General features: G+C 40.5%; 2 protein-coding genes across 4 annotated transcripts; one reads left to right on the top strand and one right to left on the bottom strand.

Annotated features, from left to right (window-relative positions):
* Positions 1 to 1,056: 1,056 nt before the first annotated feature.
* LOC139607974 (uncharacterized) lies at positions 1,057 to 8,901 on the bottom strand. 3 transcript variants are annotated; one of them, XM_071461366.1, is made up of 2 exons: positions 8,222 to 8,901; positions 1,057 to 7,692 (listed from the first exon to the last, which is right to left on the bottom strand). In XM_071461366.1, exon 2 carries the CDS (start codon positions 5,230 to 5,232, stop codon positions 2,908 to 2,910), a length of 2,325 nt encoding a protein of 774 aa, XP_071317467.1. In that variant the 5' UTR covers positions 5,233 to 7,692; positions 8,222 to 8,901; the 3' UTR covers positions 1,057 to 2,907. The 3 variants fall into 3 exon arrangements, with proteins under 3 accessions (XP_071317467.1, XP_071317469.1, XP_071317468.1); XM_071461368.1 differs by having other exon boundaries at positions 1,057 to 5,253; XM_071461367.1 differs by having other exon boundaries at positions 1,057 to 5,238.
* An 18-nt stretch (positions 8,902 to 8,919) lies between these two features.
* On the top strand, positions 8,920 to 12,498 carry chmp1b (charged multivesicular body protein 1B). The gene is made up of 8 exons (XM_071461369.1): positions 8,920 to 9,096; positions 10,203 to 10,300; positions 10,388 to 10,534; positions 10,658 to 10,726; positions 10,810 to 10,917; positions 11,019 to 11,062; positions 11,470 to 11,542; positions 11,720 to 12,498. The coding sequence occupies exons 1-8, from the start codon at positions 9,081 to 9,083 to the stop codon at positions 11,762 to 11,764; spliced, it is 600 nt and encodes a 199-aa protein (XP_071317470.1). The 5' UTR covers positions 8,920 to 9,080; the 3' UTR covers positions 11,765 to 12,498.
* The last annotated feature ends 3,510 nt before the right edge of the window (positions 12,499 to 16,008 follow it).

The raw sequence follows: 16,008 nt of genomic DNA, 5'->3' as shown, positions 1-16,008 counted from the left end.
AGGCAAAGATTCAGGAGTTTCAGAATAATGGGACTGTTTATCGGTCGTGATAGACAGTCGTAAACCTGATTATACCATTTGCAAGTGCTGTAATGCACTGGAAGCAGGGAGTGAGTCAGATGAGGAACAAACAAGGTTGAGCTTTGAAGCACCGTGCTCAGCCACACCTAGGAACTGCAGAGACACTGGAGGATCATGGGAATTAAAATGAGTCAATGCATTAAGAGGAAGAGGTCACCTTAAAAGATGCTAAGGGGACAAAGATAAGTCTAAGGACAAATAATGTGCTGATAATATCGAGTGAGTAAAAAGGCAGAGTTTTTACAGTGGTGGGAATAGCAGTGTGCAGATGATCATTTTCTGGGTTAGGCAGGAAATATGGAAAGATTTGGTTAGCTGAATAATTGTGCTTCTAAAGTGTCAGTGTCAGTAGGGATGAGGGCCAGCAGGTTTTACAATGAAGTTTTTCAGTTTCAACTTAACCTAATGCTTTAAACAACAACTGACTTTTAACTCTTACTTGTTTGTTTTGTTTAGAAGTAAATGCTAATTAATTAAAAGCATAATTCAAATCTTAATATTCAATTTTAACCGCACTCTATTGGCTGAAAACAGCAGGTCCTCAAATCCAAATACTAAATTGGCTTGAATAAAAGTGTGCTTAGGATGTGTTTGCAGATATTAGCATGAAATTTGAAGAAGAAAAAAGACTCGTTCTTGTAAATGACTAAAGATATAATCACTCAAGAAAATTTAAACAGTGCATTCTTCATCATCTTAGGTCATGGATGTGTATAAAGAGATACATTCTTTAACTTTATTTCTGACCACTGCAAAGGTGCATGTAAAAAGGTATTTGTACATTAGATGCCAATAATGTTGCCATGGCACCAAGAAACCAACATTGGATCGGGAGATGCAATGTAGTAAAACTAAGGTACACTGGAGATGTGATAATCCTCCATAATTGAATTAAAAATGTGTGGAAAGAAAATTATACAAATGGTTGGCCTTGAAATAACACTAACTAAGACCAGCAAGAGAAGACTCCAGACAAAAAGCAGTTGTGTTATATTTATTATCACAATAACACAACAGTCTGAGCAACTACATATCATAACAGGAATATTTGACATTCTCTTCTGGTGAAACAGTTCCTTAACGATACACAACATACCCAAAGTCTCAAGATAGATACATCACTTTAAAGCTACATAGGGCACTACTTCACACAGTATTCTAGAAGTCTTCAATATTTAACTGGAGATTCACAAGCATGTCTGAAACACCTTATCTACCCAACAACAGCTATGTGCATTTACATTGTGCTTCAGTCTCAGGTTCAGCGTGAACAGCCCACATATCCAAACCTGTGCTTAAATTGTCTTTTTTAATACTGAGTATATGTACTATAGCTATGCATACACAATAAACAAACATACAGGGACAGAGTGCAATAACCGCTGGCTGCATTGTAGACTGCTCGAATAACCTAAGTGTGCAGTGACGTTTTTGCACACGATGGCAGGCAAAATCCCGACAGGACTGACATTCACTATATCCACTACAACAAACAACTGTCACCGTGTAACATATTAACATGTGAACATACTTTATTCAAAATGAATGACTCGACAGTCAAGGCTCTTGCCATAATGCCATCAGAAGGCAAATCTGTGTGATGTTCCTCTGATGAGGATGATGATTTTCTATCATTCTACACTGATATTTTTCAGCTTTTCTTTACATTATGTAATCATTTTGTTCATGTTCAAAGAAAAGATTAAAGGCCCTGAAAACAGATTTTCTCAGTCAGCTTTTTATCTTGAATGATGGGTTCCTACATTAACAGATATTTTTGTCACATGAAAGAGTTATTTTTGGTTTTCTCACTGGTTTGAAGTGGGCAGTGTGCTGTTGGAAAGAGGTGATGCCACATATTTATGTGAACCAATCAGGATTTAGAAAAATCTGTATCAAAGAGTTGGTGCGATTTTTGCTGTCGTTGCCAGTTAGTAAACAATAAATAATGATTTTCCAGACTTCAACACTTATTGTTGCTTATTTTGTCATGAATATTTCATGTTCAGAGAAATACTTTCAGTAGGTTCTGAGGGACCTTGCTTTTTTTTTTTTTTACAAAGTGAAACACGAGGTTCAGCCCTCTTCACCAGTCCAAACGTGTTTGGAAAGTCCCTGATCGAACTGAACCTGGGATCTCTTGTTTCTACCTTTGAAATGAGGTGTTTACATTCACAAATACAGAACTGATGACATCACGAAACTATCACGACAAATTTTGCCCATGTTTGTCTGGTGCCCTAATTCTATACAGTGAATACACAGGTATAGCTATGTGCTGAATTTTACTCTACAGAGAATGATAATTCACAAAACACCCATGTGGAGGTTTAACCCCTCAGAAACATAAGTAATTTACCATTATTCAAACTTTAACCAAACTAAGAATTTTCTTGCTAACAGGTTTTTCAGAAATTATGTTTTATATAAGCTTATCTGGTAACTATAGAGAATTATCACATTGCAACATTCTCCTCAACAGGGGAGTGAAACCAGTGCAGAGACCTGCCGAAGCTGAAACAGCAGTAACCAAAGTCCCTCTACTTCAATGAAATTCTCTCTCTGAGCTCTCGGAAAAAAGTGGGCTCCTAGCATTACTTTCCTTTTCAAAAGTCCTTATCTTGAAAGGGTGACAAGCTTTGCCTCAAGACCCCTTTCAGTCCTGACCTTTCATGATCTTTCGTGTCATAAGCAGGAGGGATTTCAAAGCATTAAACAACAGTTCACCTGTGGTTGCCTGTTGTTGTTAAAACTTCCATTTGTGCCTCTGCTTGCAGAGCACCATGCTGAATGCCTACATGCCTCCCTGTGGGCATGTCACTGTAGCTACACCAGGCCAGTCTGCATGTGGACATGTAGAGGGTAGGGGTGGTAGACAAGTGGGGGCTGGGCCTGGGTGATGAAGTAGCTGCTGTAAATCGGCTCCGTCATGTACGGAGCTGGCTGATAGAAGCAGGTAACATTGGCCGTGTTAGGGATGGCGTTCTGCTCACCCAGCACCCTCAGAGCCAACACTGTAATCATATTGAGAGTCTGTCTCCTCTCATGTCCCATCAAACACACCGTGCTCTCATCTATCACGCGGCGCAGGGTCATCAGGTAGTCGTACTTGCTTGTCTCCTCATTGCCAATGAAATGGCACTGCAGGTAGGCCTCGATCTTCCGCTGCTGCTCGCTTACATCGGGAAAGTCGATGAAGAAGCGGGAGCACATGTATCGCTCCAAGGACTTGATCTCTGTCTCGCTGGCTGGCCTGAAGTTCCTCACCAGCAGGTCGCTGTATTTTAGCAGCCCCCCTCCTCGGATCTCCTCTGGGTTGTGGGTGGCAATCAGGCGATGGCGAAGGTGGTGCATCGCCTGCTCAAAGTCACCGTACATGCACTCTGCTTCAACAGTGATGGCTGGCTCCCCTGCTGCCCCGGCCCATGAGCTTGGCCCATAGCTGTTTGGGACAGTGTCTGTCAGGTCAGGTTTTTGCTCATCAGCCTGAGGCTGTGTGGCTACGTTTGCTGCACATGTGTGGCTCTGAGTCTCTGAATCAGGGGGCTTCTTCTTTGACTGTTTTGGCCTTACAGTTTGTTCTCCACTTTCATTTGTGCCAGTCCCATCCTGAGGCGTACTGGCTGAACTGTTTGTGGAAACTGTAAGAGAATCTGTACCCTCAGCGCTCTCCAACTTGGAGCCTGGTACATTTGAGCAATGAACTTGAGCACTATCCAGTAAAGGAGGCTTTGGCTGAAGTGGTTTGGGTATTTCTATTGGTGGAAACAGCTGTGTTGTAAGATCTGACAAATCAGTCAGTAAAGACCATTTTTCAGGCTTATTGATCATCTTCCTTGACATTTTTCTTTGTAATTTTGGTGAGGGGCAATAGTCTGGCACAATGTCCTGTGATGTGCTGCAGGTTTTCTTAGCTGGAGGAGGAAAGGAGAATTCCTGATGTGAATCTTGTAGGTCTGAGGTATTTTCAGTCTTGCAGATTACAGAGTCCACTTTGAACTGAGCAATTTCCTCACAATGAACTATTTCCTGTGGAGCGCTCTTTTCCATAAGCGTTATAGACACTGGCTGGGAAGCCTGTGACTCTTGTAGCTCTTCATTACTCTGTAGCTTTAAACATGCATGCGTCATTAGTGGATCCCTGACCTCTGTAAATAAAGTTTTAGGCGATGAAACTAAAGGATAACCACTGTTAAACTGTTCTTTCTCTTCTCTGGTTTCTTCACATAGCTCAAACACAATGTCCTCCTCAGAGTGAACATCCTCGATGCCATCCACTTCCCCTTCCTCCTGCTGTAAGTTGCTGCTCTCAGGTGCTAACACCTGCTGTGCCTCATGCTCTCCGTCAACATGCTCAATCTTTGAATGTGGAAGCTCTTTCTCAAGCACAGAAACTGCTTCATCCTGACACTGACTTTCTCTGCTGGTCACCATTGCTGAGTCTTTGTCAATATCCTCTGCAACGCCTTTAGGGACGCTAGATTGTGCTTGTTCTTTGTTTTCATCCTCATTGTCTCTTTTAGCCAAATTCCCAGCATTCAACGACAACTTTCCCCCCTGTTTCCTGTCGGTCTCCCAGTAGGACTCTAGCATACGATCTAATATTATCTGGAAGGAATCCACACTGAACTCAAACTGTCTTCGAAGGGAACTAACAAACCTGAGCCCCACGGTGTTAGCTCTGTTGTTAGACAGTGAGATGAGGCTCCATCTGTCATGCTCATTGAAAACTTTCACCATCTTTTGCACATATGCTTCCTTCATTGTCAGGCAAGTAATCTTCCGTCTGTTAACTCCACAAGGGAGGAGGTCTCGTAGGCTGCCCAGCACCACCTCCTTAATCACCTGAAAGTCCTCCTGTCTGGGCAGCTCCACTCCGAAAATGATGTCTAAGTCGCTGTAGCCCAGGCCATTATCCCTCACCAGGACATGGCTGGCAGTCGCGCCATTAAGTCGTATATCTTTCACCTGGATGTCTCTTTCAACCAGCCGATCCTTCACCACACGAATGATGTCTTTTGCTCTCACCTGCAGCGTGGGAAAATTTCCTCGTCCATGAATGGGGATTACCTCTGTCAAGACCTTGTCCAGAGCTTGGACTTGCTCGAGGGTCAAGTTGTTGAACCTCTTCTCTGTTTGAAGCTCCATCATCCTTACCTGTGAAATAGAGGTCTGACATATGTATCACATTATGGCTAATGTCTGCTGTTAGAGTAACATAAACCACTAGCCTTGCCTTCCTCTGTTTAAGATGCCCTTTACAAATGGCAATGTGTACAGAAAACACATTTTTTTTCTTTACGCATTGTCTGTATCATCCCAGCACCTTGTTTACATCCTTATCCTTGAGTATATCTTTCACTCATTTATTTACTTGAAGGTCTAGCCTTTTGAAGACTTGGCATTTGCCCTTTTGTTTTTCTCTGCTGCTGAATATCTCAAATGCACAAGGGCATTCAAACAAATCCGAATATCTGTGCTAAAGGCTTTAATCAGATACGTTTTCACTCTTGTTTCTCTCTGACTGCACTATGCCCTAAACTATGTGACACTGTTTATCAGCTGGAAATTCAGCATTAAGCATTAAGGGCAGCAACATACTCAAAGTGAGCTCAGAGGACTGAGAATGTCTCAGTGATTAACTCGTCTGGCGTGCTGCCACTAGGTGGTGAGAGCATCATAACGTATGGTGAAGTCAAATGAATGCCATTTCAGTGCTCAGACATAAGGTGCAGGAATTGCACAGGAGGTCTATGCTGAACTTGCACATTAAAATTCAACAAGTAACAAGTTAATCTGCAACGTGCAAATAAAAATGTGCTCCTAATTTTGTTTCTTACACTGAAGCTTAAACTGAATATTCTACAAATAAATGGCAATATGGCTGTCATAATAACAGAATTTTTCTTCAACTGATATAACGCAGAAAACAAATTTGTAAGCTGTGGCTGGATGAGCTGTGAATGAGATAAACGTGCCTATTTTGCAGCTCCTCCCAGATGGCTTTGTGAGGTTTGGAAGTGACTTTCTTTGGTGAGAGCGAGACAATACATTCCAGTAGCACTGTAAACGTCATTACTGTTTCTCACGCCATTTTATTAGTTGGTCAAACTAGATAAACATTCAGCAGTCGCCATGTTGAAATTCTTCCAAGATCATCCACCCATCTGCTAGTTATAGGTGACTCACCTGTGTGTCATTCACTGGCTGTCAGCTAAAAGAGACAACCTGGTTGATAGATCTGTAAGAGGCAAGCTGGACACATCTGTTCATACTGCACCTGTACATGTAAACAGGCTTCCTCTGGAATAGGAGCACTGAAGCCTGTCATGCCAAACTAAGCATATAATGCTCTGGTCATACACTTGACTCCATAATGTTATTAATAAACAGCATGGAGTTGACTGACAATGTGTTTATTCCTACATATATATAACACGACAACATTGTATTTGTAAGAGGGAAAAGAGTGCGTCATCATTAACGTACACTGACTCACTACTGAGGAAAATGTCCGATTTTTAACGTGTGCTAGTAGGCGTTAAAGGATCCTCATACTCTCAGATACGAGAGAAGGGATGAGGGATCAAGTTAAGGGTCCTCAGGGTGTTTTGAAAGATGAATGCTCTCATCATCCCTGAACTTCCTTTTAATTATCTTTTTTTTCACCTTTATGCTTTAGTCAACACTAGCCCATCATGCTTAAAATATATATACATTTTTAAAAAGGAGAGGGAGAAATTTTGCTCCCACTGGATTTTTCTGCTGAGAAAAAATGTTTTCAAAAAAATCTCACAACCAAAAATACTACAGAGATGAGCTTTAGCTTGTACATTAAAGTGTAGGCTACACAAGTTTTATTACTTTTTTTTGCAGCTGGTTGCACTGCTATTTCTTTACCTGCCACTCCATCGTAAAAGTATTTTTTTATTAGAGATATTTTTCTAGAGATATGTGAATCAGTGAAGCTTTGTAAACCTTGAAAGCAAATATGAAGATGCACCAACTGTTAGGTCATCAGATCTATGGTGCTTTAGATATAACCTTAGATTATTATTATCATAATTATCAATTATTGCCTTCACTTATTTAGTGTGTAAAGTCAAAGGTGATTCTTTACTCTTGTTTTGTTATAGCATTTTTTAAATATACAGTAGTTTGATAATGATATGAGATAATGTAACTGCATTTAAATGAATTAAATAAAATAGAGTGAGAGTGACAAATGCTTGTGTGTAAATACTTTAAACAGTATGTGATATGTGCCAGTGGCTCTGCTGATTTTATTTGTATTGTTTTCCAACTGACCCGGCCATGTGAGGAACTGTAAACAGCACTGGATCATCAGTCACAGCCCACTGCAGCCCACTGCTCCCTCAGCCTGTGTTAGTGTTTGGCGGTCATTAGTGTAAAAGCAGTCAGTGAATGGCAGTCACTCTGGGCACAGGGAAGCATGGCCCACAGCAGCCCCTAGTGAATCTCACGGGTTACATCAGCTCGGTCCTGCAGCAGGACTGCTCCTCTGCCTCTTGGCTTCTTTATAGATAAGACTATATGAGTCATACAACCACTGAATGAAGCATCTCTCGTTGGCTCTCATGGACTCTCTCCCTGTGCGCAAAAAACGACACAAAATGCACCACTTCAGGTGGCGTTTAGGGTCGTGACATTCACCAAATGTTCAATCAGTAAGGCTGGTCAATGGGATATAGCACATTGCAGTCTGTATTATTAAGCCTATAGATTGTCGTGATCTGGAGACATACATGTTGATGGGCATTTTTTTAAAAAAACAAAAAAACAAAAACCTCCCATGACCAACAACATTTTGCACAGGCAATAGTTCTTCAGTGTTTCACTACAGCCATTGTATGCTGTCCTCTGAACTCAAAATGCTGCCCATGTAGTAACTAACTAAATCACCAATCACTTCAGAATTGAGCCCAGAATCTGTATTTTATGGTTCATTTGCAGCTCACAAGTTGACAGCTAGCCAAAGTAAATGAACTGGCTAATATTGTGGCTGAGACTGTCTAATATACTGGAGGGGGAAAAACAGTCAGGTTATCTGCGTTTTGCCAGAATGACACACAATAACACAACAGTAGCGCAAATACAATAATAAAAAAAAAAAACTCACCTGGGTTGTGGATAAATAAAAAAAGAAAAGTGAAGCCAGAGCAGCAACACAAGAAAAGAAATAAACAGTGAGGTACCCAACAGGTTTATCCGACCCCGTTAGAGAGGTTGATGCTGAAGTTAACGTGGACAGTTCCCTCTCAGCGCAGAAGCTCTGTTTCCATGGCAATCAGGCGTCACGAAATTTACGGTAGATCACGACGCCGGGTATCCGTTAAACTACCGAGCGACGGACACTCAAGTTTTCAACACGCAAATGTATGTTTGTCATCCAAACAGTTTGATAAAGTTTGGCTTTTATTGGTGGAGCACACCGACATGTCATGCTGAACTACCGGCGTGCCACCGCACTGCCGAGGTTGCTGTTGCGGGGTGAACATCACATCAGACGGAGTGAGTCATCCTCTCTCCCCGTGATCCACACCGTAAATCTAATCATCAATCAGCCGCTTTCACCGCCCACCGCTCCGCCGCTAAAACACCTCATCCACTTTTATCCGACTGCTCTCACACATGAATAAATAACAACCCGGACGCACGGATAAAAAAAAACCGTTGACCGTGTCGTGTTTAAATGTTGACGGTTAGTTGTTTTTTTTTTTTTCTCCTTCTTTTCATTCACATTTTCTGAGAGGGAGGGGCCGCTCCGGCTCCCTCTGACGTAGAATGGAATACCGCCACCACGTGATAATGACGTTGTTCATATTTTGGTAAGAAACCAGGAAGTGCGAGGGGAGAAGACCGAAACCCGAAAGGCTGAAGTTTCGCTGTTAAGTTTTGTTGTATTTAACCACTTTTTGTGGACTGTCCGCAAGGATTCGACCGAGTAACTGTTGGGTTCGTGAAGCAGCCGCCTCAAGATGCCGAGCATGGAAAGTATCCTTATAAAACAGTGCTGAGAAACGGAGGTGAGACTTGTGGTGTAACGTAAATACGAGGGCTCAGAGAGCGACCACAGCACGGTAGTTTATGGCGAAGCTGGTGAGATTTATGTGTGTCAGACCCCTGAAACAACGCTAAACCGCTCACATATCAACCAAAGGCACAAGAGCTGCCTTTTAAAATAACCTGGACATTTCCTAATCAATTCCGGGCGTCGTAAAATGGGAGCTAGCCGGGCTGAGGGCCTTTAAAGCTTCACTGCTAATGGCTGGAAATACCCAGCAGTTGACACAGGTTGATGCAGTTTAACCATGTAGTCAGGATCTAAGTTAATACTCTAAATCACGAAGGAAAAAAGTGATGTGTGTTTAATCTGGTAATCTCCTCACGGTTGCGCTTAATTTAACACAGGACCATAAAGGTTTCACAGGTTCGACACAAACATAGGTAAATTAAAGGGAAGCTACAATAACACCAGTTACGTAACATGTATTTGTCACTGCAGGTATTTCAAATTATTAGGTAAAGCTTGACTGATTTTTTATTTTGTATTTTTTTAACACCAGTCTGTCAATCTGACACCAGTCTGTCATGGAAACACAGTAAATTACCTCAAATCTAGTTTGGCAATTCAATATCTCGTTACTTGTCCGCTGACATATACACATGCCTTTATACCAGTATGGCAGATTTTTCTGTCTATCGCTGCTTTAATTCTGTTAAGGTAATAAAGTAGGAACTTGCACCCAAGGTTGGATTACTGAATCAAAGCAGGCAACTATCCTGGACCCCCAGAGTCTTAGGGGGCCCAGAGAGCTCCAGGTTTAATGTGTAGGTATTTTCTGGTAATTCAAATTAATTGCAAAATTGTAGAGCAAAATACTATAGTCACAACACATATACAACAGCTCTCACAGGATTTCAGTTGAGACAACTAAGAGAACCCATGCCACCTCCCTGTGCCACACTCACACAAAACAGTTATATTATATTATATTATATTATATTATATTTAAAGTTATCCACAGTAATTGTCTGTGGTCGTCCAAGGTTGCTAGTTGTTTGTTTGGACTTTGTTCTCCTTTAACCACACATTTCAGAAAATCTGTTCAATTTAAAGTTTGCTGCCAAAGAACTCCAAAGAAACTCCAAGAAATGTGACAAAGAGGAAAAAATAGAGAAGGCTAAAGTCAAGAAAGTAAGTTGCACTTCTGAAGACAGTCATCATGATAACACATTATGGGAGGCTCCTGATTTTACTGAACCGCTTTGTTTTTGTCTCTAGGCCATCCAGAAGGGAAATATGGAAGTGGCAAGGATCCATGCAGAGAACGCCATCAGACAGAAGAACCAATCTGTGAACTTCCTGAGGATGAGTGCTCGGGTAGATGCAGTGGCAGCAAGGGTCCAAACTGCAGTTACAATGAACCAGGTACATTGAAAACAGCATCCCTGCATGCTGCTGTGGGCCTAGAAAATCAGTTGCAGGCATTTCAGACCTGAGAAAGCTTGTTTTTTGTCATTTCTGTTTTAGTGATGGTGCTTCTTTTCACAGGTCACAAAATCTATGGCTGGAGTGGTGAAAGGCATGGATTCCACTCTGAAGAGTATGAATCTGGAAAAGGTTGAGTGTCATTTACACATGAAAACAATATTGTCTTTTGTCTATGAGTCATCAAACAATTCATCAACATCTTTTTTTTTCAGATTTCAGCTCTCATGGACAAATTTGAACACCAGTTTGAGACTCTGGATGTTCAGACCGCCCAAATGGAGGACACCATGAGCAGCACAACAACACTCACGACACCACAGGTATTGTTTCTCAGCTCCACCGTCATCTTTCTTCTTGTCTGACAGTGATTTAAACACAAACACATTCGCTGTATATGTAATGTGTCTAATGTGTTTTTCAGAATCAAGTGGAGTCGTTGCTGCATGAAATGGCAGATGAAGCAGGGTAACCTTTTCATTTTTTGTCCCGGTATTCTTTGTGAACTAATGTTTGTTAACTTATATTCTTCAACACCCTAACATGCATAACTAGCACTTACTCTACACTTTCAGTGCACCTCTTTACCTGATCTCCTTGCACTTATCAAATAGATATAATACTTAATACTTACACCAAGGTCTAGCACTGCACTTTAGCTTTAGCGTTGTCCCTCACTTGTAAGTTGCTTTGGATATGCATATACATTGGAAATGCATTCATGGAGTACAGGCATAGATCAAAATGTATATTGTGGTTATTTCAAAGACTTTGATAGACATTTTATACAGCATTATTCAGTCTAGTGTAAGTAACGGCAGTGTGTCTGTAATCTAAAAGTAAAATTTAAATGTTGGTGTGTTCATCATGTTTAGATTGGACCTGAACATGGAGCTCCCTCAGGGACAGACAGGATCCGTGGGTACCAGCGTGGCCTCTGCGGAACAGGTACAATTATTTTCACAACATCCTTGTGTTACAGTCAGGTCACATCTGGCACAGATAACCTTAAGTATACATAAAAAAATCTCACTACTGTTACTGTTAAATGATGAAATGTGTTCTCATAATAACCCATCTTCATCTTCCTCACTTATGCCTATCTTTTCTCTCTCTTGTCCAAAGGATGAACTGTCTCAAAGGCTCGCCAAACTCAGAGATCAAATGTAAAGGAAGACTGCGGTGGACTAGCGCCATAATTCAGAGCGCTGAAACACCTGTACACTACCTGAATATTACTCCCAACACCTTTGATTTACATCATCGTCTTCTCTCCTCTTTACATCTCGTGTCTCTCTGGAGGAGTTACTGTATCATTGTTCTTTTTTTGTTTGTTTGTTTGTTTTTTTTGATTATGGCCCTTCTTGGTTCTGTGTTGATGATAACCTCACAGCCATCAGAATTATTATTTGGACAACTTAACCTAACAGAACTGCTCGGTATGAGAAACGTATGCATTTCTTAGGCATACATAATTACCAATAAATAAGATTTAATTTAGTTTATTGTTAATTATGCATACCTTGGAGCTCCACAAATTTAAATAATTTGGATTGCTGCAATTATTACCCTGTATATTATTTATAAACCAATTTCATATACTTATGGTGTTTAAGCTTAAGGCTCTGGATAATAGAATTCAGTTTTTGCATGATTGCAGAAAACATGTATGCATTTTCTCTTCTTGTTATCAGAGTGTGAAATACCTTCCCCCCCATACTGGTGAATAGACTTTTTGAGTTGATTTGTTGTATTTTACTTCTGACATATTTTAAGAAGATACTGGATGATTAGCCAATTTGTTTGTCTGGTCATCTAAAGTGTTTTCACTGATTGTTTGGGAAGGGGTTACAGTTTGGAGATCACATACAGAAAGTTAACAATAAAATTTTATAATACTTTTATCACTTTGCCTTTTCAATGAATTTATAATTTTCAGTAATTCCATATAAATTTGTGTTCTGTCTGTGATGGAATGTAAATTTTGAAAAACACTAAAAAACACTTAACTCACATAATGTACATCCTAGGCTTTATTACATGTCAGAATTTGAAGTGTCTTTCTGTTGTAGTATGGGCACTTGAAACTGTTGGGGTGAACAGAAGATGAAAGGTGTCATTAATCAACCAACATTTCTTGGTAAAAAAAAAAACAACAAAAAACTTAGACCTCAAGAGCTGAGATTAAAAGTGCAGCCAGTACTGATCATTCATATCCTGTCTGAAATTTGGTGTTAAGTTATTAATAGTGCAGTATGTAATATATTCTCTCCTTGCCTTATTTCTGACCACATCATTGCCAGGTCTCTCATTCGCTCCTCAACCCAAAGGAGACAAATGGTCCAAATTAACTGCTCTCCCTCTCTCTGTGTTGCTGCTGTGTCCATCTTGGTAATCATAGTTCACTTAAAGGGGAAGTCCTTACTTCAAAATAATCTTTGAATTTGCTGCTCTACTGCTTGCAGATATAAGAGATAATCCATCACTGTGGGCTTTAAAAAGTGCATTTTTCTATGCAAGAAAAACACATCTCCCTTCTCTTCAGCTGAACCATATTTACTGAGAGAGCTGTCATTGGCATGACCTGCGGGGTAATGAGAAGGCTGTTATCATATCTGGTTATTCAAGTGTTTCATGGTTTCAAGAGCCTGTGCATTAATATGCAGATTTCCTTTAATTAAGGCCAGCCCTAGCAAACTGTGTAAATAAAGTCAGTGAAACTTTGAGAAGGGTGTCTTAGTGTACAGTGAAGCTTTTCTGCTGCTTATCTGATTCTGAAGTGATTATATGGCCCACAAATAACACTTTTTACTTTATGAATTTATAATTAAATTTACCCTCTAGTGATCACAGTAAGAAACAACATGATTCTTCAGTGGGGAAAAAAAAACAGAGGTATTCTGACACAGCAGTCTTACCAAATATACTAACTTTGTAGAAGTTTTATCCACCGCATTTAAATGCATGTTGTGGGGTGGACAGAATATTTATTTATTTTGAAAGTTTTTTCAGAAGAAAGAAAGAAAGAAAAAGAAAGAAAGATTGATTATTTTTCTTACCTAAGGCCAGCAGTTTGGCTTTAATTATTCAGCAAAAGGTGAAAAAGAAAGATTCAAAGCTACAGGAACTCGCAGCCATCCTCAAGAAGGAGCACCATAGTTTCCCCCTTGAAAGCATTGCATGAGCTCTAAACTGTGCTTTTACTGCAGCCAGGCCGGTCATTTCCTTGTCTCCTGTACCCCTTGGGCAAAAGATTAGGCCCATCAGTAAGTGGAGGGATACTGATGAGCTGCTCCTCTATCGCTACCGAAACCCCTCATTCTCGTGTGCAGATTAATGCCACCCTTCTTGTGAGCAGTGAATCCATTCCCCTGTTGGTCCTGGTGGATTCAGGTGCAGATTCCAATCTCGTGTCACAGGGTGATATGCCCCTGGAACCCTAAAATCCCCCCAAGGATGTAAACACCCTGGACGGAAAACTGCTGGCCCACATCACACATCGCACTGCCCCACTGAGTCTCATCCTGTCAGGTAACCACTGTGAATCTATTCAATTTCTTGTCATCACCTCTCTTCATGCACCTGTTGTTTGTATGACAGCCTCGGTTAAAGCTTCACATTCCTCACAGACTGGTCCACTGCAACAGTCGTTAGTTGGAGAGTATTCGGTCTCCAGTCAGCCTTAGCTCCCACTGCAGTTTAGGCTGAGCCCTCACACCTTTCCCTAGTTCCCCTCAAGTATCATGATTTAGGTCTTTAGCAAGGAACAAACACAGTCTCTGTCCCCCCATAGACCATACGACTGTGCTATTGGCCCAAACCCAGTGAACGCAAGCAGCTTTGGCGGTTCCTAGGGGTGGGGAACTTCTATTGTAGGTTTATCCAAAACTACAGCCGAGTGGCAGCCTCCCTAACCTAACTCACTTCCACAGCTCATCCTTTTGTTTGGTCATCTGGGGCAGACACACATTGTGGCCACTTTAAGCAGCTTTTCAACTCAACCTTATTGTTAATTCATCCATCCAAAGGAACTGATCCTGTCAACTTTCGGGGACGATAGGAGGGCAAAATAAACCCGAAACCTTGTCAGTACAGAGAGTGAGAGTTTGTATTAGCACAACCACTGAAACTGTCAGCCACTGCCAGTCGCGAACTAACAAATATCACAATATATCTTATAGTCTTGAACTGACTGAGGCTCAAACATGTAGAGTCTCTCCAATGTTTCCTTTAACAAACCATCTTGATTTGTGCTGCTCCCTTGTCAGAACAGAAAGTGAGAGTTTGCATTAACACAGCCACTGACACTGTGTCAGCCTCTGCCAGTTACAAGCTAACAGGCAACATAACAAATGAACTATGTTTACCGTTCTCATAGGTCTTCTGGTCACAGATTTTTGGTGCACAATAAGCTCCTAAAAAACTCCTGTGGCTGAGTCTCTCTGACGTTTCCTCCACCCATCATACGGATACATACTGCTGTTTCACCTGTCAACCTGGCAGAAGCAGTGGTGGTGGGCGGGGCATAAGGCCTGATCTAGATTTTCAATGAGGAAGTAAACGTATATGTGCTTGATGGAATTTCACTTTTTATAAATGAATGAATCAATCAAACTTGTATATTATAGCAAGTTCGCAAGTTAGCGAAGTTCAAAGTGCTTCACAGATGACTGGTAAACTAAAAAGAGAAGGACAATCACATAAGGGTTTAAGTGGGAAAACTATATTAAACAAAATATTTATCATAGCAGAATATTTTTACATAGTTTACAACATGTCTGGAGAGGAACTTCAACCCAAAACAATTATGTGAAGCTTACAAGGGATAAGTGTTTGTGTCAAGTGAACATAGTTTTCATGTCAGTTTAGCAGTCCTGAACATTTGAGTCCACTTTAAAAAAAAATTGGGGATGTATTAGCATTTAGGGTATAAATCAAACTGCAGTTGTGAGAGGGCAGAATTAATGTGCAAATATTCTTATTCTTAAAAACCTTGAATATTTTGGAAAGAATTCAAATTTATCAAAAAATTGAAAACATCCCATAATGTCCAATTGAGCTGAACATTTTAAAGTTTGAATGGAGTTTTTATGTAGATGTGTCTAGATGGAGATACAAATCAAAAAACGGTGGAGTAAAAAAACGGTAATTATCTTTATTTTCTTTTTCGACCTGTCCTGTTTTTCATTCTGCCAACAACTAAATTTGAATCAACAGAAAGGCATTCAGCTACACAATGTATTTGGATCGCTTACATTTTTTTTTGTTTTTTTGTTTTGTTTTTTTTTTTGTTGGCCAAGAATAACTTGCTGGAATAACTAGAACAACAGCACAAAGAAGAGAAAGCGTCTGAAGGTACAAACGAACCTGATTATTATTTTTTTTTTTTTTTACAAACTACTATACTATACTAC

This window comes from Trachinotus anak, unplaced genomic scaffold, assembly GCF_046630095.1.
Source record: "Trachinotus anak isolate AG129_WGS33_773 ecotype Australia unplaced genomic scaffold, CSIRO_AGI_Tana_v1 ptg000024l, whole genome shotgun sequence".
NCBI classification, from domain to species: domain Eukaryota; kingdom Metazoa; phylum Chordata; class Actinopteri; order Carangiformes; family Carangidae; genus Trachinotus; species Trachinotus anak.
Note: the sequence above shows the minus strand (reverse complement) of the source record. Positions and strands in the feature narration are given on the sequence as shown.

Bases quoted from the DNA above. Each gene is read 5' to 3' on its own strand.
- chmp1b (XM_071461369.1), top strand. The intron at 11,063-11,469 runs GTAACCTTTTCA...CATCATGTTTAG, and splicing joins GAAATGGCAGATGAAGCAGG to ATTGGACCTGAACATGGAGC. The intron at 11,543-11,719 runs GTACAATTATTT...TCTTGTCCAAAG, and splicing joins GCGTGGCCTCTGCGGAACAG to GATGAACTGTCTCAAAGGCT.
- LOC139607974 (XM_071461366.1), bottom strand. From the start codon at position 5,232: ATGATGGAGCTTCAAACAGAGAAGAGGTTCAACAACTTGACCCTCGAG.